At 46.6% G+C, this 23,022-nt stretch overlaps 2 protein-coding genes across 2 annotated transcripts in view; one reads left to right on the top strand and one right to left on the bottom strand.

The window, feature by feature from the left end:
* The window catches only part of LOC127005734 (dual oxidase 2-like), a 34,785-nt gene extending 18,371 nt beyond the window's left edge, over window positions 1–16,414 (top strand). The window contains exons 21-32 of the mRNA XM_050874846.1: window positions 231–406; window positions 1,642–2,058; window positions 4,103–4,240; window positions 5,724–5,903; window positions 7,339–7,546; window positions 8,508–8,628; window positions 9,670–9,761; window positions 10,215–10,349; window positions 11,123–11,284; window positions 11,714–11,869; window positions 14,522–14,647; window positions 15,139–16,414. Of these exons, the coding sequence (XP_050730803.1) occupies window positions 231–406; window positions 1,642–2,058; window positions 4,103–4,240; window positions 5,724–5,903; window positions 7,339–7,546; window positions 8,508–8,628; window positions 9,670–9,761; window positions 10,215–10,349; window positions 11,123–11,284; window positions 11,714–11,869; window positions 14,522–14,647; window positions 15,139–15,261 (2,034 nt within the window). The 3' untranslated portion in view covers window positions 15,262–16,414. The remainder of the gene's footprint in view (window positions 1–230; window positions 407–1,641; window positions 2,059–4,102; window positions 4,241–5,723; window positions 5,904–7,338; window positions 7,547–8,507; window positions 8,629–9,669; window positions 9,762–10,214; window positions 10,350–11,122; window positions 11,285–11,713; window positions 11,870–14,521; window positions 14,648–15,138) is intronic.
* A 1,555-nt stretch (window positions 16,415–17,969) lies between these two features.
* Window positions 17,970–23,022, bottom strand: part of LOC127005395 (uncharacterized) — an 8,273-nt gene continuing 3,220 nt past the window's right edge. The window contains exons 4-6 of the mRNA XM_050874206.1: window positions 22,712–22,832; window positions 19,597–19,765; window positions 17,970–18,810 (exon numbers count right to left, since the gene is read on the bottom strand). Of these exons, the coding sequence (XP_050730163.1) occupies window positions 18,412–18,810; window positions 19,597–19,765; window positions 22,712–22,832 (689 nt within the window). The 3' untranslated portion in view covers window positions 17,970–18,411. The remainder of the gene's footprint in view (window positions 18,811–19,596; window positions 19,766–22,711; window positions 22,833–23,022) is intronic.

The raw sequence follows: 23,022 nt of genomic DNA, 5'->3' as shown, positions 1-23,022 counted from the left end.
GGTCCCTTCTTCCTCCTCTCTCCCTCTCGTTCTCTCTGGCATAGTAATCTAATGCCCTCTTGGTATGAATAATGGAGGTGAGGTCAAGTCAGTAGGGTATTAGGTTAGGTTAGGTTAGGTCAGGTTAGATTATTAGGGTATAAGTAAGATGGCTTTTCGGGAAGTGGAGTAAAAAAAGGCAAAATCGTAGGGGTAGGGCCACCACAGTAATCCACCGCCCCTTCCGTCAGCTGTTTCGTCGCATGGACTCGGACAAGAACGGCTTCATCACCATCAAGGAGCTGTGGGATGTGATGCTGGTGCTGGCCCAGGGCACGCCGGAGCAGAAGGCGAGGCTGGCCTTCGACATCTACGACATCAACCAGTCCAACAGTATATCCCTTAAGGACCTCCTCAGGCTGGTCAAGTGAGTGGCGGGGCTTGGCAGGGACGGCAGGTGGAGGTGTTGTGAATGCCCTTGTTATTATTTCTTTTATTATTATAAGAGACGATTCAGGTCTTATTGAGTAGAGTGCAGACCAGCCTCACTGCACCACTGCCAAGGTATGAATATGTCACTAGGTTCTCTCTGTCTCTTTAGCAGCTCAAGGATGAAAATAAACAAAAGAAAAGAAATACAGACGAAGGAAGGCTGTTCAGAGTGTGCAAGAGTCACAGGCAGGAGGAAATACAGATGAAGGAAGGCTGTTCAGAGTGTGCAAGAGTCACAGGCAGGAGGAAATACAGATGAAGGAAGGCTGTTCAGAGTGTGCAAGAGTCACAGGCAGGAGGAAATACAGATGAAGGAAGGCTGTTCAGAGTGTGCAAGGGTCACAGGCAGGAGGAAATACAGATGAAGGAAGGCTGTTCAGAGTGTGCAAGGGTCATAAGCAGGAGGAAATACAGATGAAGGAAGGCTGTTCAGAGTGTGCAAGGGTCACAGGCAGGAGGAAATACAGATGAAGGAAGGCTGTTCAGAGTGTGCAAGAGTCACAGGCAGGAGGAAATACAGATGAAGGAAGGCTGTTCAGAGTGTGCAAGGGTCACAGGCAGGAGGAAATACAGATGAAGGAAGGCTGTTCAGAGTGTGCAAGGGTCATAAGCAGGAGGAAATACAGATGAAGGAAGGCTGTTCAGAGTGTGCAAGGGTCACAGGCAGGAGGAAATACAGACGAAGGAAGGCTGTTCAGAGTGTGCAAGGGTCATAAGCAGGAGGAAATACAGATGAAGGAAGGCTGTTCAGGGTGTGCAAGGGTCACAGGCAGGAGGAAATACAGACAAAGGAAGGCTGTTCAGAGTGTGCAAGGGTCACAGGCAGGAGGAAATACAGATGAAGGAAGGCTGTTCAGAGTGTGCAAGGGTCACAGGCAGGAGGAAATACAGATGAAGGAAGGCTGTTCAGAGTGTGCAAGGGTCACAGGCAGGAGGAAATACAGATGAAGGAAGGCTGTTCAGAGTGTGCAAGGGTCATAAGCAGGAGGAAATACAGATGAAGGAAGGCTGTTCAGAGTGTGCAAGGGTCATAAGCAGGAGGAAATACAGATGAAGGAAGGCTGTTCAGGGTGTGCAAGGGTCACAGGCAGGAGGAAATACAGACGAAGGAAGGCTGTTCAGAGCATACCCATTTACCATGTCATCAAGTTCTCTCTGTCACCATGTCAGGTCGAGCTGGGGCGGCGACATCAAGGAGGGCCAGCTCCGGGCGTTGGCGGGTACCATGATGAAGTCCGTCGGGGTGAAGGAGGACCAGGAGATCACATTTGAGAACTTCAAGCGCATCGTCCTCCAGAAAGGCACCATCTTTGACAAAGTGTCGCTGGAGACTCGCACCAAGAAGAAACAGCTTTTTAGGACCTTCAGCCTCGAGGCCATGACACCGATACGCAGCCAGAAGGACACCGATATTGAGGAGGAGGAGGAGGAGGAGGGGTTGGAGGAGCCATCGGTTGCGAAGCGCGTTAAGTGGTGGTACTACGGCCTGGTCAACGAGGTCCGCAGCAAGGTCCAGTACGCCTTCTGGCTGGTGCTCTACACGCTCGTCATGTTCCTCATCTTCGCAGAGAGGGCATACTTCTTCTCGTGAGTACTCTCTTCTCTTCCCTTCACTCTCCTTTCCCTTCCTTTCCCTTACCTTCCTTTCCCTTCCTTTCCTTTCCCTTCCCTTCTTTCCCCTTCCTTCCCCTTCCTTTTCCTTTCCCTTCCCTTCCTTTCCTTTCCTTCCTTCCTTTACTTTCTTCCTTTCCTTCCTTTCCTTCCTTCCTTTCCTTCCTTTCCTTCATTTCTTTCCTTTCCTTCCTTTCCTTCCTTTCTTTCCTTTCCTTCCTTTCCTTTCCTTTCCTTCCCTTTTCCTTTCCCTTCCTTCCTTTCCTTCCTTCCTTCCTTTTCTTCCTTTCTTTCCTTCCTTTCTTCCCTCCCTTTCCTTCCTTCCTTCCTTTCTTTCTCTCTCTCTCTCTCTTCCCTTCTCTCTCTCTCTTCCCTTCTCTCTCTCTCTTCCCTTCTCTCTCTCTCTCCTTCCTCTCTCTCTATCTCTCTCTCTCTCTCTCTCTCTCTTGTTTTTCTCTCTCTCTCTCTCTCTCTCTCTCTCTCTCTCTCTCTCTCTCTCTCTCTCTCTCTCTCTCTCTCTCTCTCTCTCTCTCTCTCTCTCTCTCTCTCTCTCTCTCTCTCTCTCTCTCTCTCTCTCTCTCTCTCTCTCTCTCTCTCTCTCTCTCTCTCTCTCAGTCTAGGAGGTTTGGAGTGGGTCTGACAGTTATGGAAGTGGAGTAGTAAGTGGAGTTGGTCTGACAGCTATGGAAGTGGAGTAGTAAGTGGAGTGGGTCTGACAGTTATGGAAGTGGAGTAGTGAGTGGAGTGGGTCTGACAGTTATGGAAGTGGAGTAGTAAGTGGAGTGGGCCTGACAGTTATGGAAGTGGAGTAGTGAGTGGAGTGGGTCTGACAGTTATGGAAGTGGAGTAGTGAGTGGAGTGGGTCTGACAGTTATGGAAGTGGAGTGGGTCTGACAGTTATGGAAGTGGAGTAGTGAGTGGAGTGGGTCTGACAGTTATGGAAGTGGAGTGGGTCTGACAGTTATGGAAGTGGAGTAGTGAGTGGAGTGGGTCTGACGTACAGTTATGGAAGTGGAGTGGGTCTGACAGTTATGGAAGTGGAGTGGGTCTGACAGTTATGGAAGTGGAGTGGGTCTGACAGTTATGGAAGTGGAGTAGTGAGTGGAGTGGGTCTGACAGTTATGGAAGTGGAGTGGGTCTGACAGTTATGGAAGTGGAGTAGTGAGTGGAGTGGGTCTGACAGTTTTGGAAGTGGAGTGGGTCTGACAGTTATGGAAGTGGAGTGGGTCTGACAGTTATGGAAGTGGAGTGGGTCTGACAGTTATGGAAGTGGAGTAGTAAGTGGAGTGGGTCTGACAGTTATGGAAGTGGAGTGGGTCTGACAGTTATGGAAGTGGAGTAGTAAGTGGAGTGGGTCTGACAGTTATGGAAGTGGAGGTTATGGAAGTGGAGTAGTAAGTGGAGTGGGTCTGACAGTTATGGAAGTGGAGGAGTGAGTGGAGTGGGTCTGACAGTTATGGAAGTGGAGTAGTGAGTGGAGTGGGTCTGACAGTTATGGAAGTGGAGTAGTGAGTGGAGTGGGTCTGACAGTTATGGAAGTGGAGGAGTGAGTGGAGTGGGTCTGACAGTTATGGAAGTGGAGTAGTGAGTGGAGTGGGTCTGACAGTTATGGAAGTGGAGTGGGTCTGACAGTTATGGAAGTGGAGTAGTGAGTGGAGTGGGTCTGACAGTTATGGAAGTGGAGTAGTGAGTGGAGTGGGTCTGACAGTTATGGAAGTGGAGTAGTAAGTGGAGTGGGTCTGACAGTTATGGAAGTGGAGTAGTGAGTGGAGTGGGTCTGACAGTTATGGAAGTGGAGTAGTAAGTGGAGTGGGTCTGACAGTTATGGAAGTGGAGTGGGTCTGACAGTTATGGAAGTGGAGTAGTAAGTGGAGTGGGCCTGACAGTTATGGAAGTGGAGTAGTAAGTGGAGTGGGTCTGACAGTTATGGAAGTGGAGTAGGTCTGACAGTTGTGGAAGTGGAGGAGTGAGTGGAGTGCGACAACCTATCTGGAGTGTCTGATCCCCGTTTTCTTTGCAGGGTTGAGCGCGAGCACCGGGGACTGCGTCAGATCGCTGGGTATGGGGTGACAGTGACCCGGGGTGCTGCGTCTGCCATGATGTTCACCTACTCCACCCTGCTCGTCACCATGTGCAGGAACCTCTTCTCCCTCCTCAGGTGAGTCCCAGAGGAGGAGGAGGAGGAGGAGGAGGAGGAGGCACAGTAGCAAGCCCTAACCTAACTTAACTTATTCTTATGTTCCTTAATCTCACCTAACTTGATACCCTAATAACTTAAAGAATGATGATGAGGAGGAGGAGGAAGAGGAGGAGGAGGAGGAGGAGGGGTCACAGTAGCAAGCCCTAACCTAACTTAACCTATCCTAGCGTCCCGTAATCACCTAACTTACCTAACTGATACCCTAATAACTTAAAGGAGGAGGAGGAGGAGGAGGAGTCACAGTAACAAGCCCTAACCTAACTTAACCTATCTTAGCGTCCCTTAATCACCTAACTTACCTAACTTGATACCCTAATAACTTAACCTAGCCTTATACCCTGATAACCTAACCTCACCTAACTTAGCCTAACCTAAAACCCTAGTAACTAACTTAACTTGACCTAAAACCCTAACCTAACTTAACTTAACCTAGCATCCCCTAACCTCACATAACTTAACCTAACCTAATGCCCTAATAAACTGACCTCCCCTAACCTAATACCTAATAACTTGACCTACCCTAACCTAACACCCTATAATTTGACCTCCCTTAACCTGATGCCCTAATAACTTGACCTACCCTAACCTAATACCCTAATAACTTAACCTAACCTAACTTAGCCTAACTTTAAACCCTAGTAACTAACCTAACTTGACCTAAAACCCTAACCTAACCTTAGCATCCCCTAACCTCACCTAACCTAACTTAACCTAGCATCCCCTAACCTCACCTAACCTAACTTAACCTAGCATCCCTTAACCTCACCTAACCTAACTTAACCTAGCATCTCCTAACCTCACCTAACCTAACTTAACCTAGCATCCCTTAACCTCACCTAACCTAACTTAACCTAGCATCCCTTAACCTCACCTAACCTAACTTAACCTAGCATCCCTTAACCTCACCTAACCTAACTTAACCTAGCATCCCTTAACCTAACTTAACCTTGCATCCCCTAACCTCACCTAACCTAACTTAACCTAGCATCCCTTAACCTCACCTAACCTAACTTAACCTAGCATCCCCTAACCTCACCTAACCTAACTTAACCTAGCATCCCCTAACCTAACTTAACCTAGCATCCCCTAACCTCACCTAACCTAACTTAACCTTGCATCCCCTAACCTAACTTAACCTAGCATCCCCTAACCTAACTTAACCTAGCATCCCCTAACCTAACCTAACCTAACTTAACCTAGCATCCCCTAACCTAACTTAACCTAGCATCCCCTAACCTAACTTAACTTAGCATCCCCTAACCTAACTTAACCTAGCATCACCTAACCTCACCTAACCTAACTTAACCTTGCATCCCCTAACCTAACTTAACCTTGCATCCCCTAACCTAGCATCCCCTAACCTCACCTTAACTTAACACCCTAATTTAACACCCTAATACCTTGGCCTCCCTAACCTAAACCAAGCTGCCGTCCCCCACAGGTCCACAGCGCTGCACCGGCTGTTTCCCTTTGACCACATGATCAGCCTGCACCGCTACATGGGCTTCTGGGCGCTGGTGTGGACGGTGATGCATGTCGTCGGCCACGCCATCAACTTCTACCACATCTCCACGCAGACGCCAGCCGACCTCGCCTGTCTGTTCAGGGACTACTTCAGGAGGTGAGGCGCTGGGCAGGGAGGGTGCGACAGGACTATTTTGGGCTTTCAGTAGGTGTGAAGGGACTATTTTGGGCTTTCAGTAGTGTGAAGGGACTGTTTTGGGCTTCCAGCAGGTGTGAAGGGACTATTTTGGGCTTTCAGTAGGTGTGAAGGGACTGTTTTGGGCTTCCAGCAGATGTGAAGGGACTGTTTTGGGCTTGCAGTAGGTGTGAAGGGACTGTTTTGGGCTTGCCGTTGGTGTGAAGGGACTTTTGAATCAACTCATAAGTATGACTGACATTTAGCTAATCATCAAAGTCTGCCGTCATCATATCAGTGTTTTCATAATTGAGGCGTCTGCATGAGAAGGGGCATAAGGAACAGAGCTATTTTACTTTAGTTTGCACTGGAAAAAGCAAGTTACACATCCCTGAAAAAATTAGATATAAGTTGCATGGGAGACAGTCACCTTGTATCAAGTGTACCAAGGGTCATTTTTCCCGAGCAACTTATGTCTTGTTCTTCCTGGGATGTGAACCCTAGCCTGCCTTTCCCAGTACAATCTAAAAACATGTACTGCTTTGTCCATAACCCACAGTTCTCCGAGACCAGGTTTACAGAATCAACTCATACATGACTGGTGTTTAGCTTATCACCAGAGTCTACCTAATGACCAACCTAACCTGACTTAACCTAACTTAACCTAGCAGTCCCTAACCTAATGTCTGACCTAACCTAACCTAACCTAAACCCTAACCTAACTTAACCTAGCATTCCCTACCTAATGACTGACCTAACCTAACCTAACCTAAACCCTAGCCTAACTTAACCTAGCAATCCCTAACCTAATGACTGACCTAACCTAACTTAACCTAAACCCTAGCCTAACTTAACCTAGCATTCCCTACCTAATGACTGACCTAACCTAACCTAACCTAAACCCTAGCCTAACTTAACCTAGCATTCCCTACCTAATGTCTGACCTAACCTAACCTAACCTAACCTAAACCCTAGCCTAACTTAACCTAGCATTCCCTAACCTAATGTCTGACCTAACCTAACCTAACATAACCTAAACCCTAGCCTAACTTAACCTAGCATTCCCTACCTAATGTCTGACCTAACCTAACCTAACATAACCTAAACCCTAGCCTAACTTAACCTAGCATTCCCTACCTAATGACTGACCTAACCTAACCTAACCTAAACCCTAGCCTAACTTAACCTAGCATTCCCTAACCTAGTGACTGACCTAACCTAACCTAACCTAACCTAGCATTCCCTAACCTAATGACTGACCTAACCTAACTTAACCTAGCATTCCCTAACCTAGTGACTGACCTAACCTAACCTAACTTAACCTAGCATTCCCTAACCTAATGACTTACCTAACCTAACTTAACCTAAACCCTAACCTAACTTCACCTAGCAGCCAGTACCTCTTCCCCCCCTGTAGGACACATGTGCTGCCCAAGTTCCACTACTGGTGCTGGGAGACAATCACAGGCATCACCGGGGTCCTGCTCACCCTCCAGACGGCCCTCATTTACGCCTTTGCCTACCTGGGACGGAAAAACTTCTTCCGGCTGTTCTGGTTCACGCACAACACCTACCCAGTCTTTTACCTCCTCTTCATCCTCCACGGCTCGGCCAGACTGGTGCAGGTGGGTCGGGCAGCATAAGCATCACTAGTTTTTTGACCCCTAAGAGCATGAAATAATGGTCAGTCGCTCCCCCTGGTTCACACACAACACCTACCCAGTCTTTTACCTCCTCTTCATCCTCCACGGCTCGGCCAGACTGGTGCAGGTGGGTCGGGCAGCATAAGCATCACTAGTTTTTTGACCCCTAAGAGCATGAAATAATGGTCAGCCGCTCCCCCTGGTTCACGCACAACACCTACCCGGTCTTTTACCTCCTCTTCATCCTCCACGGCTCGGCCAGACTGGTGCAGGTGGGTCAGGCAGCATAAGCATCACTAGTTTTTTGACCCCTAAGAGCATGAAATAATGGTCAGTCGCTCCCACTGGTTCACGCACAACACCTACCCGGTCTTCTACTTGGTTAGGTTAAGGAAGGCCAGGTTGGGTTAGGTTAGGGTTGCCAGGTTGTTAGGTTGAAGGCTAGGCTAGGTTAAGTTAGTTAGTTAGGTTTGTGTTAGGTTAGGTTATGGAAGGCTAGGTTAAGTTAGGTTAGGTTTAGGTTGCTAGGTTATCAGGTTAAGTTAGGTTAGGTTAGGTTATGGAAGGCTAGGTTAAGTTAGGTTAGGGTTTAGGTTAGGTTAGGTTATGGAAGGCTAGGTTAAGTTAGGTTAGGTTAGGTTATGGAAGGCTAGGTTAAGTTAGGTTAGGGTTTAGGTTAAGTTAGGTTATGGAAGGCTAGGTTAAGTTAGGTTAGGTTATGGAAGGCTAGGTTAAGTTAGGTTAGGGTTTAGGTTAAGTTAGGTTATGGAAGGCTAGGTTAAGTTAGGTTAGGGTTTAGGTTAAGTTAGGTTATGGAAGGCTAGGTTAAGTTAGGTTAGGGTTTAGGTTAAGTAAGGTTAGATTAGGTTTGAAACATATTGACTCTAGTGATGTTAATTTCAAACGTTCCATGCGCTGACGTCCTGCCCTTTTCCTTCCCCAGCCACCGTTCTTTCACTACTTCTTCCTGGGGCCCTGCATCCTCTTCCTCCTGGACAAGCTCATCTCCATCTCCAGGAACAAGATCAAGATTGACATCATCAAGGCCACCAAGCTGCCCTCTGGTGGGTTGTGTTCGGTTATAACAGTGCTGCTGGTACGCTGGTGACTGTTCAACGGTGCTAGATTATCGTACTCAGAGCTTAGTATTTACCAGTTTCTGAGCCATGACTATTGGAAAAAACAACAACTACTAACCATTTCAGTGATAACTATGAATTAATCTAGTTATCGGGGTGGAGGAGACAGTTTTGGGGTCGGAAATCAGCAAATAAAAGATCTTGAGTAGGATAATCTGGCAACGTTGACTGTTGTTATGAATTGATGGGGCTGAGGGAAGAGGAGGAGGAGGAGGAGGAAGGAAAATATGGAAAGCAAAGTAAGGGAAATGAATAAGAAAGATGATGACAGAAAAATAAGAAGCTAGAGGAGGAGGAAGAGTAGGCAGCAAGGATCTATTTTGTGTTTTAGAGGAGGAGGAGAAGAAGGAGGAGGAGGAGGAGGAAGGAAAAATACGGAAAGCAAAGTAAGAGAAATGAATAAGAAAGATGATGACAGAAAAATAAGAAGCTAGAGGAGGAGGAAGAGTAGGCAGCAAGGATCTATTTAGTGTTTTAGAGGAGGAGGAGAAGGGGGAGGAGGAGGAGGAGGAGGAAGGAAAAATATGGAAAGCAAAGAGAAATTAATAAAATAGAAAATGACATAATAACAGAAGATGAGACAGTTAGAGGAAGAAGAGGAGGAGTGGGAGTAGGCAGCAAGGATCTATTTAGTGTTTTAGAGGAGGAGGAGGAGGAGGAGGAAGAGAAGTCAGCAAGGATCTATTTAGTGTTTTAGAGGAGGAGGAGGAGGAGAAAGAGTAGGCAGCAAGGATCTATTTAGTGTTTTAGAGGAGGAGGAGGAGGAGGCAGCAAGGATCTATTTAGTGTTTTAGAGGAGGAGGAGGAGGAGGCAGCAAGGATTTATTTAGTGTCTTAGAGGAGGAGGAGGAGAAGGAGGAGGAGGCAAAATGTGATAAAAACCAAAAAGCCTTCTGAAAAACGAGGATACTGCAGGATAATGAGGATGGCGTCTAACCCTCACCACCTATCCTTCCCTTCCGCCAGATGTGATCCGCCTTGAGATCCGGCGCCCTCCACTCTTCAGCTTCCAGTCTGGCCAGTGGGTCAACATCGCCTCCACCGCCATCAGTGAGCAGGTGAGTCCAGGCCACCAGTAGCGTCCACGGTGGTGTGTTTGGGTCCTGCTCTGAGGTTACTACAAGATGAGGGGAGGAAGGTATACTGGCAAAGATTTTAGGCGCACACCTCATTCAGTCAAGGGAAGGATGATAGATGTAGATAGCTCTCTGGTCCTTCAGTCTTATCATCATCATCATCATCATCATTTCGTTTACTGTCCATTTTCACTTCCTGAGCGGCTGGACGCTTTATGGCTCTCCTCCATTCTACTCTGTCTTCTGCCCAATGCTCATCCAATCCCATCACTGCCAAGTCTTCCTGTATACACCTTCTCCACGTTTTCCTAGGTCTACCAGCTGGTCTCCTTCCTTCAATCTCTAATCTCTCCACAACTCCCAGCACTGTATCCTCCCCTGCTCTCTTCACATGTCTGGTCCTGCAATCTGTACTCTATTACTCTCTTCTTCCAGGAGTACCACCCGTTCACCCTCTCCTCCGCTCCTCAAGAGAAGAACCTCACCCTGCATATCCGCGCTGTGGGGCCGTGGACGAGGAAGCTGGTGGAATTATACTCGGAGAAGCCCAGCGACGAGAAGTACCCTGGGGTGAGACGCTGCTGCTTGCTTTGTTTACCTTTGAGGGGAAGAACAAGGAAATGCCCAAAACACCTCTGAAAGCCTTGTCAAATATGTGGGCTTTGTTTACCTTTGAGGGGAAGAACAAGGAAATGCCCAAAACACCTTGGAATTTTTTTTTTTTTTTTTTTTTTTTTTTTTTTTTACAGCAGAGGAGTCCGTTCAAGGGCATAAAAAAAGGAAACGTGTGAAAAAAAAAGCCCGCTACTCACTGCTCCTAAAAAGAGTTTGAGGAGTGGCCGAAAGAGAGGTCAATTTCGGGAGTAGAGGTGTCCTGATACCCTCCTCTTGAAAGAGTTCAAGTCGTAGACAGGAGGAAATACAGATGAAGGAAGATTGGTCCAGAGTTTACCAGCGTGAGGGATGAAAGAGTGAAGATGCTGGTTAACTCTTGCATAAGGGATTTGGACAGTAAAGGGATGAGCTTGAGTAGAAAGTCGTGTGTGGCGAGGCTGCGGGAGGGGAGAGGCATGCAGTTAGCAAGTTCAGAAGAGCAGTCAGCGTGGAAATATCGATAGAAGATTGAAAGAGAGGCAACATGGCAGCGAAATTTAAGAGGTAGAAGACTATCAGTAAGAGAAGGAGAGCTGATGAGATGAAGAGCCTTAGACTCCACTCTGTCAAGGAGAGCTGTGTGAGTGTGTGAGATGCATACTCCAAATACGTGAGCTTGTGTGACGAAATGTTTAAGAATGTAACACTTAGAGGTTTCATCCCCCTTCCCTCTCTCCCACCCCTTCCAGATCTACATGGACGGTCCGTTTGGAGAGGGACATCAGACCTGGTGGGATTATGAAGTGGTGGTACTGGTGGCCGGTGGAATTGGAGTTACACCCTTTGCCTCCATCCTCAAGGACATGGCCCACAGACTCAAGACCTCCAAGAACCTGACTCGGACCAAGAAGGCAAGAAACGCACTCTCTCTCTTAGACCAGACCTTGTTAGAGAAAGAGATAGAGAGAGGAAAAATTACTGACGCGCCCTCCTTTTTTGAGATAGAGGGAGACAAGAAACCGAGAGAGGGAGATAAAGATTTACATAGATTTACATAGATTAGCATAGAAATTCAGACCTCACAGACTGTACAGAGAGAGTGAGAGACTACTTGCTGCACAGATAAATGCTTTGTTGTAGTTCAGGTTGTATAATGTGCATGAATACCTTTTCTTTTGAACTCCTGAAGGGCCATTGCCTCAGCCACTCTATACTTGTGTCTGTCGTGGGAGAGTGGTGAGTAGTAGGCTTTTTTTTCTACACTTTTTGTTGCCCTTGAGCTGTCTCCTTTGTTGTAAATAAATAAATAAATAAATAAAGCCTGCCGTCCTCTCCCTCAGGTGCTGTTTCTGTGGACGACGCGCAGCCAGTGGCAGTACGAGTGGGTCCTGGACATCCTGAAGGAGGTGGAGGCCATGGACAAGGATAAGGTCATCGGGGCGCACATCTTCATCTCACAGTTGAAGAGCAAGTTTGACCTGCGGACCATCATGCTGGTGAGTCATGCTTCTGGGAGATGTAACGCTCGTCTTTCTTACCCTTCATCACAGCCTTATAGGGAGAGATCAGATACATCATCATCATCATCGTCATTTCATCAACACCAAGAGCTCCCAACCTTCTCTATCCAGACACTCCCTCCTTGCCTGCTCAAAGTTTCTCAAAGATCTTTCCCCCTTCTCCCTAACGTACTCTTGCACCCTATCCCTCCATTTCACTGGAGGTCGTCCTCTAGTATTCCCTCCCTCTATCTCACTCACATGCACCCTTCTGGTCATCTTACTCTCCTCCATTCGCTCCATGTGGCCAAACCACTTTAAAGTCTGTTGCTTCACTTCTTCCCTAATTCATTTCTCTCTCTCAGCAACACATGACAGCCAAGGCCATGCATATTGATAGCCTATTCCTTCACAGACAACACAGTGACTGACCTCCTCCTCCTCCTTCTTTCCTCTCTCTCAGCAACACATGACAGCCAAGGCCATGCATATTGATAGCCTATTCCCTCACAGACAACACAGTGACTGACCTGCTCCTCCTCCTTCTTTCCTCTCTCTCAGCAACACATGACAGCCAAGGCCATGCATATTGATAGCCTATTCCCTCACAGACAACACAGTGACTGACCTGCTCCTCCTCCTTCTTTCCTCTCTCTCAGCAACACATGACAGCCAAGGCCAAGCATATTGATAGCCTATTCCTTCACAGACAACACAGTGACTGACCTCCTCCTCCTCCTTCTTTCCTCTCTCTCAGCAACACATGACAGCCAAGGCCATGCATATTGATAGCCTATTCCTTCACAGACAACACAGTGACTGACCTCCTCCTCCTCCCTCTTTCCTCTCTCTCAGCAACACATGACAGCCAAGGCCATGCATATTGATAGCCTATTCCCTCACAGACAACACAGTGACTGACCTCTTCCTCCTCCTTCTTTCCTCTCCCTCAGCAACACATGACAGCCAAGGCCAAGCATATTGATAGCCTATTCCTTCACAGACAACACAGTGACTGACCTCTTCCTCCTCCTTCTTTCCTCTCTCTCAGCAACACATGACAGCCAAGGCCAAGCATATTGATAGCCTATTCCTTCACAGACAACACAGTGACTGACCTCCTCCTCCTCCTTCTTTCCTCTCTCTCTGCAACACATGACAGCCAAGGCCATGCATATTGATAGCCTATTCCTTCACAGACAACACAGTGACTGACCTCCTCCTCCTCCTTCTTTCCTCTCTCTCTGCAACACATGACAGCCAAGGCCAAGCATATTGATAGCCTATTCCTTCACAGACAACACAGTGACTGACCTCTTCCTCCTCCTTCTTTCCTCTCTCTCAGCAACACATGACAGCCAAGGCCATGCATATTGATAGCCTATTCCTTCACAGACAACACAGTGACTGACCTCCTCCTCCTCCTCCCTCTTTCCTCTCTCTCAGCAACACATGACAGCCAAGGCCAAGCATATTGATAGCCTATTCCCTCTCAGACAACACAGTGACTGACCTCCTCCTCCTCCTCCCTCTTTCCTCTCTCTCAGCAACACATGACAGCCAAGGCCATGCATATTGATAGCCTATTCCCTCACAGACAACACAGTGACTGACCTCCTCCTCCTCCCTCTTTCCTCTCTCTCAGCAACACATGACAGCCAAGGCCATGCATATTGATAGCCTATTCCCTCTCAGACAACACAGTGACTGACCTCCTCCTCCTCCTCCCTCTTTCCTCTCTCTCAGCAACACATGACAGCCAAGGCCATGCATATTGATAGCCTATTCCCTCAAAGACAACACAGTGACTGACCTCCTCCTCCTCCTCCCTCTTTCCTCTCTCTCAGCAACACATGACAGCCAAGGCCATGCATATTGATAGCCTATTCCCTCACAGACAACACAGTGACTGACCTCCTCCTCCTCCTCCTCCTTCTTTCCTCCCTCTCAGCAACACATGACAGCCAAGGCCATGCATATTGATAGCCTATTCCCTCAAAGACAACACAGTGACTGACCTCCTCCTCCTCCTCCTTCTTTCCTCCCTCTCAGCAACACATGACAGCCAAGGCCATGCATATTGATAGCCTATTCCCTCAAAGACAACACAGTGACTGACCTCCTCCTCCTCCTCCTCCTTCTTTCCTCCCTCTCAGCAACACATGACAGCCAAGGCCATGCATATTGATAGCCTATTCCCTCAAAGACAACACAGTGACTGCCCTCCTCCTCCTCCTTCTTTCCTCTCTCTCAGCAACACATGACAGCCAAGGCCATGCATATTGATAGCCTATTCCCTCTCAGACAACACAGTGACTGACCTCCTCTTCCTCCTCCTTCTTTCCTCTCCCTCAGCAACACATGACAGCCAAGGCCATGCATATTGATAGCCTATTCCCTCACAGACAACACAGTGACTGACCTCCTCCTCCTCCTTCTTTCCTCTCTCTCAGCAACACATGACACCCAAGGCCAAGCATATTGATAGCCTATTCCCTCACAGACAACACAGTGACTGACCTCCTCCTCCTCCTTCTTTCCTCTCTCTCAGCAACACATGACAGCCAAGGCCAAGCATATTGATAGCCTATTCCCTCACAGACAACACAGTGACTGACCTCCTCCTCCTCCTCTTCCCTTCCTCTGCAGTACATGACGGACCGATACTACCAGTCCAGCACCGGCATCTCGCTCATCACAGACCTGCGCGCCATCACACACTTCGGCAGACCCAACTTTCTGTCCATCTTCACCACGCTCAAGAGGAAGTACAAGGTGAGGAGGAAGAAGGAGGAGGAGGAGGAGAACTGGAGGAAGTGTGTGAAGGGAGACATAGAACTGATAGAGATGGAGAAATGCAATGTGAGAAGGAGGAGAAGGAGAAGAAGGAAGAGAAGGAGAATGAGAATTAGCATGGAGGAAGTGTGCGAGGGAAGACATAGGAGAGACAGAGATACTGAAAAGAGAAAGAAGGAAAAAAAGAGACATGGAATAAGGAGACCATGTTGTTTGTTTGCATAGGTAGTTAGACCAATACCTGTTCTTTAGATATACCATAATGGGCTATATGGAGGAGGAGGGATATGAAAGGGAAATAGAGGGGGAATGTTGTGTTTACCTTATCAATATTTTTATCTCAACTCTATGGGAACAGCGATTAGTGTTTTTTTTTTTATACCTTTTTTGTTGCCCTTGAGGTGTTTCTTTAGCTGTAAAAAACAACAACAAAAAACAAACAAACTAATGGTCTTCTCTACCTCTGACAGACTAACATCATTGGAGTGTTTACCTGCGGAAGCTCAGCGCTCAGCCACTCTGTAGAGAAGAGTTGCCAGGAGATGAACCGCACCACTCAGATCATCTTCCGCCACTACTACAAGAACTTCTGAATCGCCCCCCGAGAGAAGTCCGCCGGAGGGAGGCTGCTGGGGGTGGTGGGGCTCCTCGTCCAGGCATAGAAGAGATGAGGTACTAATAGAAGCTTGGTTAGGCGTAGAGGTTGAGTTTGAGTCTTGGTCGTAGTCAGTGTTCGTAAAAATAGTCCAATTCTGACTCCTTTTGATGTGTGTGGTGTAGTGTGGCTGGGTGGTGTGTGGTGTAGTGTGGCATAGTGTGGCATGTGGCGTAGTGTGGCTGGGTCTGATTTGCCTGTCACTGTACTGCATAAGAGGGGGAAGAGAAGAAGGGAATGGAGTCAAAATTGTAGTCGGAAGCGGAACCTTAAAATTTCCTGGAGTTGAAGTCGGAATTGGAGTGTGATATAGTGTGTTGTAGTGTGTGGTATGTAGTGATGTAGAGTAGTCTGTAGTGTGTCAGTAGCAGAACCACTAACATGCTTAAGAATGTGAATTGTCTGCGATTTTGTTGTGATTTCTGCATGAGTCCGTGGTCGGTATGATCAGACATTTTCGCTTCTTACACCAGTTGTTTCTAAGGGTCAAAGAGGGGGTCAGTCGGGTTCTAGTGAGTGTTTCTTCAGGTTCATGGTACAGAAGAAGGGTCAAACTACCACCAGGGTCATAAAACTACCCCTGGAAATCCCCACAACTCTTATGAAATTTCAAATATGTGTTGCCTTGTCAAATTTCAAATATGTGTGCCTTGTCAAATATGTGTTTTTGGGCAGCGAAATGTCTTATTATACGACCCTTTGTGTTTTTCTCTGTTTGAAGTGCGTATTGTAGCTTGGTGAAGTATGTGAATGGCCTCGTTTTTTTGTGATTCGTGTACGAGTGTTATTCTTCTCCGTTCGAAGTTCGTGTTGTATTGTGTTGGTGTGAATTTCTGGTTTGTTTTCTGTGATCAATGTGTGAGTCTTAGTTACCCCGCTGTTTTATAAGTATTCCATAGCTTGTTGAAGTGAGTGAATTATCTTATGCGAGGGAAGACATAGGAGAGATAGATATACAGAAATAGGAAAGAAAGAAAGAAGGAAGGAAGGAGAGAGGCAAAGGATGGAAGAAAGACTGGATGAAGGAAAGAAAGAAAGAGAGAGAGGAGAAAAGAGGGAATAAGATAAATGCTAGATACAGAAATAGGAAAGAAAGAAAGAAAGAAGGAAGGAAGGAAGGAAAGAGGCAAAGGATGGAAGAAAGACTGGATGAAGAAAAGAAAGAAAGAGAGGAAGAAAGAGTGAATAAGCTAAATACTATGAGTGTTTTCTTCCTTGTCTTCCTCTGTTTGAAGTTTGTGTTGTGTTGCGTTGAATGTTGCGAATTTCCGGTTTGTTTTCCGTGATCAGTGTTTCTCTGTTTTATAAGTATTCCGTGGCTTGTTGAAGTGAGTGAATTACTTGTTTTCTTCTTTGTTTTTCTCTGTTTGAAGTTTGTGTTGTATTGCGTTGAATGTTGTGAATTTCCTGTTTGTTTTCCGTGATCAGTGTATATGTTTTAGTAGTGTTTCTCTGTTTTATAAGTATTCTGTAGCTTGTTGAAGTGAGTGAAGTATTTGTTTTCCTCTGAAGTGTGTATTGCAGTGTGTCGAAGTGTTGTTTTGTCTTGTTGTGATTTCTGCATGAGCCTTTGTGTTTCTCTGTCAATGAAGTGTGTTGTAGCTTGTGTTGTGGCTTGGGAAATGATGTTTAAATATGTTGACTCTTTGTTTTTCTTTATGTCCACTCATACTAATAATTAAACCTGCCCTCTACCTTTCCTTTAGTATACGTTCTAATGCGTTTTCCTGACTCGTTTTCACCCACAGAGGATAAAATAATACAGTCGAATACATTTTTTTCATTGCGTTTTGATTCGGTTGATTTGATGATGTTTAAATATGTTGACTCTGTTTCTCTATGTCCACTCATACTAATAATTAAACCTGCCCTCTACCTTTCCTTTAGTATACGTTCTAATGTGTTTTCCTGACTCGTTTTCACCCACAGAGGATAAAATAATACTGTCGAATACATTTTTTTCCCATTGTGTTTTGTTTCGGTTCAGGTGACAATACTCTCTCTCTCTCTCTCTCTCTCTCTCTCTCTCTCTCTCGATACCTCCTCTTGACATGCCCATAACACCTCAGTCTCTGCCTCCTCAGCACACCCAACACATCCTACATATCACACTCTACCTGTTTTATTTTTGTCTTGTGTCTTGTGTTATGTATCTTTGCCTGATAGTAATGTTAGGTTCTCTCCGTTCACACCAGTAACCTCACCCACCCATTGGCGTTCCTTTAGTATATGTTCTAATGCGTTTTCCTGATTCGTTTTCGCCCTCAGAGGACAGAAAAATACACTCCAATACATTTTTTTTTCCATCATGTTGTATTTCAGTCAGAGAGGCGTCTTGCAAAATCTCTCAAGCGACATGACTATCACACATTCACTAATAGGATGAAATACTGATGACAATACACAAAGCTCACTATTGCTAGATAACGTAACATCACAGTCTTCTTATAGGTGGTGGAGGTGGAGGTGGTGGTGGTGTGGAAGGTCCCATCAACACCTTTCGCTAAAGTCCTTTGGTGACATAAAAAAGGAAAGGAATGTGATATGAATTCAGGACTAACAGGTTCCCAACACACACACACACACACACACACACACACACACACACATCTATACACTCTTTTATCGGGGCAGTGAATAACAGGCTTTCTTTTTTTTCTTTTTTTTTCTCGTTTTCATACATTGAGCTACTTCCTCTACTGTAACACACACACATGCACACACACACACATCTATACACTCTTTTATCGGGGCAGTGAATAACAGGCTTTCTTTTTTTTTTTTTCTTTTTTTTCTCGTTTTCATACATTGAGTTACTTCCTCTACTATAACACACACACATGCACACACACACATCTATACACACTCTTATATGGGCAGTGAATAACAGACTTTCTTTTTTTTCTCTTGTTTTCTTGCCTTAGAGCTTAAACACACACACACACACACACACACACACACACACACACACACACATCTATACACACTCTTATATGGGCAGTGAATAAGTCTTTCTTTTTTTCTCTTGTTTTCTTACCTTAGAGCTTAAACACACACACACACACACACACACACACACAGCACCCATCTATAGCCTGTCGTAAGCACTGTCCCTTTCCTCATTGTCCATTGCATCCAGTCCGATTATGTGACGATTGAAGTCCGTTCGTATGATGAGGACTCCCTTACGCACCAACACCACCGCCAGAAGACCCACCAACACCAGGGTAACCAGCAACGTCACCACCACCGTCGAGGCTGTTGGTGTCCCGCTGGTGCTGAGGTCCTTCTTGCAGGCTGTTTGTGGTGATGCTTTTGGGGTGGTGGTGGTGGTGGTGGTGATGGTGTTGGTGGTGGTGTTTTGTTTGGGGGTGTTATTGGTACTGGTGGTGGTGGTGGTGTTGTCTGTGGTGTTGAGGAATTCGGTGTTTTCCTCGTTACTGGTGGTGTTGGTGGTGTTGATGGTGGTGTTGGTTGAGCCAGGGACCTGTTTGAAAGAAAAAAAAAGATGTGAGAGAGAGAGAGAGAGAGAGAGAGAGAGAGAGAGAGAGAGAGAGAGAGAGAGAGAGAGAGAGAGAGAGAGAGAGAGAGAGAGAGAGAGAGAGAATAACCCTGACCCTCTGACTGACTGACTGACTAATTAACTAACTATCACACACACACACACACACACACACACACACACCAAAAAAAAAAAAAAAAAAAGTATAGTTATCCATAGAGAGAGAGAGAGAGAGAGAGAGAGAGAGAGAGTTGACTGACTGACTGACTGACTAATTAACTAACTATCACACACACACACACACACACACACACACACACACACAAAAAAAAAAAAGTATAGTTATCCACATAGAAAAAAAAAACGAGAGAGAGAGAGAGAGAGAGAGAGAGAGAGAGAGAGAGAGAGAGAGAGAGAGAGAGTTGACTGACTGACTGACTGACTAATTAACTAACTATCACACACACACACACACACACACACACAGAAAAAAAAAGTCTAGTTATCCACATAGAAATATTAACACATGGAACAGCTTGCGGGAATGTGCTGGAGGCGAAGTGTCCAACAGACGAATGGAAGGCAGGATGAATGTAGATATGGAGACGGGACTATTAGGGCTTAGCTCAGGCCTGGTAGACTACAATAAGTAAATACGAATAGGTAAATACACAACGGGCTTTTTTATTTCACATTTGATACCTTTTTTTATGCTCTTGAACTGACTCCTCTGCTGTAAAAAACAAAAAACAAAAAACAAAACACACATACCGCAGGGGGCAGGCATGGCGGCGGTGGCGGGGTTGGGTCAGGTTGGCCGCACTTGGTCGCGCTGAAGAATGCGATGAGGGCTTGTGTAATCGCCTCAGACGTCCCCTGACACTTCTTCTTGCTCTTCTCGCTGTCCTCGATGCACGCCGCGATCGCTACCTGGATCTTGCTGGAAGGGAAGAGGTGGGAAGGTTGAAACGAAGGAAAGGGAAAACTGAGTGACTGAAGCCGATTGATAGACAGAAAAGAGATTAGGTTTCCGCGCCATGGGTCTTGCTGGAAGGGAAGAGGTGGGAAGGTTGAAACGAAGGAAAGGGAGGACTAAGTGACTGAAGTTGATTGATAGACGGAAAAGAGGTTAGGTTTCCGCGCCATGAATCTTGCTGGAAGGGAAGAGGTGGGAAGGTTGAAACGAAGGAAAGGGAGGACTGAGTGATTGAAGTTGATTGATAGACAGAAAAGAGATGAGGTTTCCACTCCATGAATCTTGCTGGAAGGGGAGAGGTGGGAAGGTTGAAACGAAGGAGAGGGAAAACGGAGTGACTGAAGTTGATTGATAGACAGAAAAGAGATGAGGTTTCCACGTCATGAATCTTGCTGGAAGGGAAGAGGGGGAAAGGTTGAAACGAAGGAGAGGGAAAACTGAGTGACTGAAGCCAATTGAGGGACAGCAAAGAGATGAGTTTTCTGCGCTATGAACGTGAATCTTGCTGGAAGGGGAGAAGGAAAGGGAGGACTGAGTGACTGAAGAAGACAGAGAAGATTTCCGCGTAATGAATATAAAAAAATAACTCATTAAAACCCAACTCATTCCCTTCGTGGGCTTGAGATACAGGCATGAATACTGAACAGACACATGGAAAAGCAGGCTACAGAAAGGGAGAGATTATATACGGCCGCATCAGGGAATACATGAAGACTGAGCAGACACATGGAAAAGCAGGCTACAGAAAGGGCATGAAGACTGAGCAGACACATGGAAAAGCAGGCTACAGAAAGGGCATGAAGACTGAACAGACACATGGAAAAGCAGGCTACAGAAAGGGCATGAAGACTGAGCAGACACATGGAAAAGCAGGCTACAGAAAGGGCATGAAGACTGAAGACAGATGGAAAAGCAGGCTACAGAAAGGGCATGAAGACTGAAGACACATGGAAAAGCAGGCTACAGAAAGGGCATGAAGACTGAACAGACACATGGAAAAGCAGGCTACAGAAAGGGCATGAAGACTGAAGACAGATGGAAAAGCAGGCTACAGAAAGGGCATGAAGACTGGACAGACACATGGAAAAGCAGGCTACAGAAAGGGCATGTAGGCTGAACAGACGCATGGAAAAGCAGGCTACAGAAAGGGCATGTAGGCTGAACAGACGCATGGAAAAGCAGGCTACAGAAAGGGCATGAAGACTGGACAGACACATGGAAAAGCAGGCTACAGAAAGGGCATGTAGGCTGAACAGACGCATGGAAAAGCAGGCTACAGAAAGGGCATGAAGACTGAGCAAACGCATGGAAAAGCAGGCTACAGAAAGGGCATGTAGGCTGAACAGACGCATGGAAAAGCAGGCTACAGAAAGGGCATGTAGGCTGAACAGACACATGGAAAAGCAGGCTACAGAAAGGGCATGTAGGCTGAACAGACACATGGAAAAGCAGGCTACAGAAAGGGCATGTAGGCTGAACAGACACATGGAAAAGCAGGCTACAGAAAGGGCATGTAGGCTGAACAGACACATGGAAAAGCAGGCTACAGAAAGGGCATGTAGGCTGAACAGACACATGGAAAAGCAGGCTACAGAAAGGGCATGTAGGCTGAACAGACACATGGAAAAGCAGGCTACAGAAAGGGCATGTAGGCTGAACAGACTCATGGAAAAGCAGGCTACAGAAAGGGCATGTAGGCTGAACAGACGCATGGAAAAGCAGGCTACAGAAAGGGCATGTAGGCTGAACAGACGCATGGAAAAGCAGGCTACAGAAAGGGCATGAAGACTGAGCAGACACATGGAAAAGCAGGCTACAGAAAGGGCATGTAGGCTGAACAGACGCATGGAAAAGCAGGCTACAGAAAGGGCATGAAGACTGAACAGACACATAGAAAAGCAGGCTACAGAAAGGGCATGAAGACTGAACAGACACATAGAAAAGCAGGCTACAGAAAGGGCATGAAGACTGAGCAGACACATAGAAAAGCAGGCTACAGAAAGGGCATGAAGACTGAGCAGACACATGGAAAAGCAGGCTACAGAAAGGGCATGAAGACTGAGCAGACACATGGAAAAGCAGGCTACAGAAAGGGCATGAAGACTGAGCAGACACATGGAAAAGCAGGCTACAGAAAGGGCATGAAGACTGAGCAGACACATGGAAAAGCAGGCTACAGAAAGGGCATGTAGGCTGAACAGACACATGGAAAAGCAGGCTACAGAAAGGGCATGAAGACTGAACAGACACATGGAGGAGGAGGCTACAGAAAGGGAGAGACATGGAAAAGCAGGCTACAGAAAGGGCATGAAGACTGAACAGACACATGGAAAAGCAGGCTACAGAAAGGGAGAGACATGGAAAAGCAGGCTACAGAAAGGGCATGAAGACTGAACAGACACATGGAAAAGCAGGCTACAGAAAGGGAGAGACATGGAAAAGCAGGCTACAGAAAGGGCATGAAGACTGAACAGACACATGGAAAAGCAGGCTACTGAATTTGAGAGACATGGAAAAGCAGGCTACAGAAAGGGCATGAAGACTGAACAGACACATGGAAAAGCAGGCTACAGAAAGGGAGAGACATGGAAAAGCAGGCTACAGAAAGGGAGACACATGGAAAAGCAGGCTACAGAAAGGGAGACACATGGAAAAGCAGGCTACAGAAAGGGAGACACATGGAAAAGCAGGCTACAGAAAGGCAGACACATGGAAAAGCAGGCTACAGAAAGGGAGACACATGGAAAAGCAGGCTACAGAAAGGGAGACACATGGAAAAGCAGGCTACAGAAAGGGCATGAAGACTGAACAGACACATGGAAAAGCAGGCTACAGAAAGGGCATGAAGACTGAACAGACACATGGAAAAGCAGGCTACAGAAAGGGAGAGACTACATATACGGTCCTTACTTGCATTCTTTGAGGTCAAGCGTGGTGGTGAGAAGGTCAGCCATGTGGGTCAGGCTGGCGCGGTCCTCCAAGCAGTTGATGAACCTCTTGAGACGGAAACACTTGGACCCCTTCAACAACACTGCAACACACAGCAACACACTGTCAGGGCAACACACACACACACACACACACACACACACACACACACACACACACACACACACACACAAGGGAACACACTGTCAGGGCAATACTATCAGGGCAACACAGTTGAACACACACACACACACACACACACACACACACACACACACACACGTATTGGGTTT

This window comes from Eriocheir sinensis, chromosome 30 (genome assembly GCF_024679095.1).
Source record: "Eriocheir sinensis breed Jianghai 21 chromosome 30, ASM2467909v1, whole genome shotgun sequence".
Taxonomy (NCBI): Eukaryota; Metazoa; Arthropoda; class Malacostraca; order Decapoda; family Varunidae; genus Eriocheir; species Eriocheir sinensis.
Note: the sequence above shows the minus strand (reverse complement) of the source record. Positions and strands in the feature narration are given on the sequence as shown.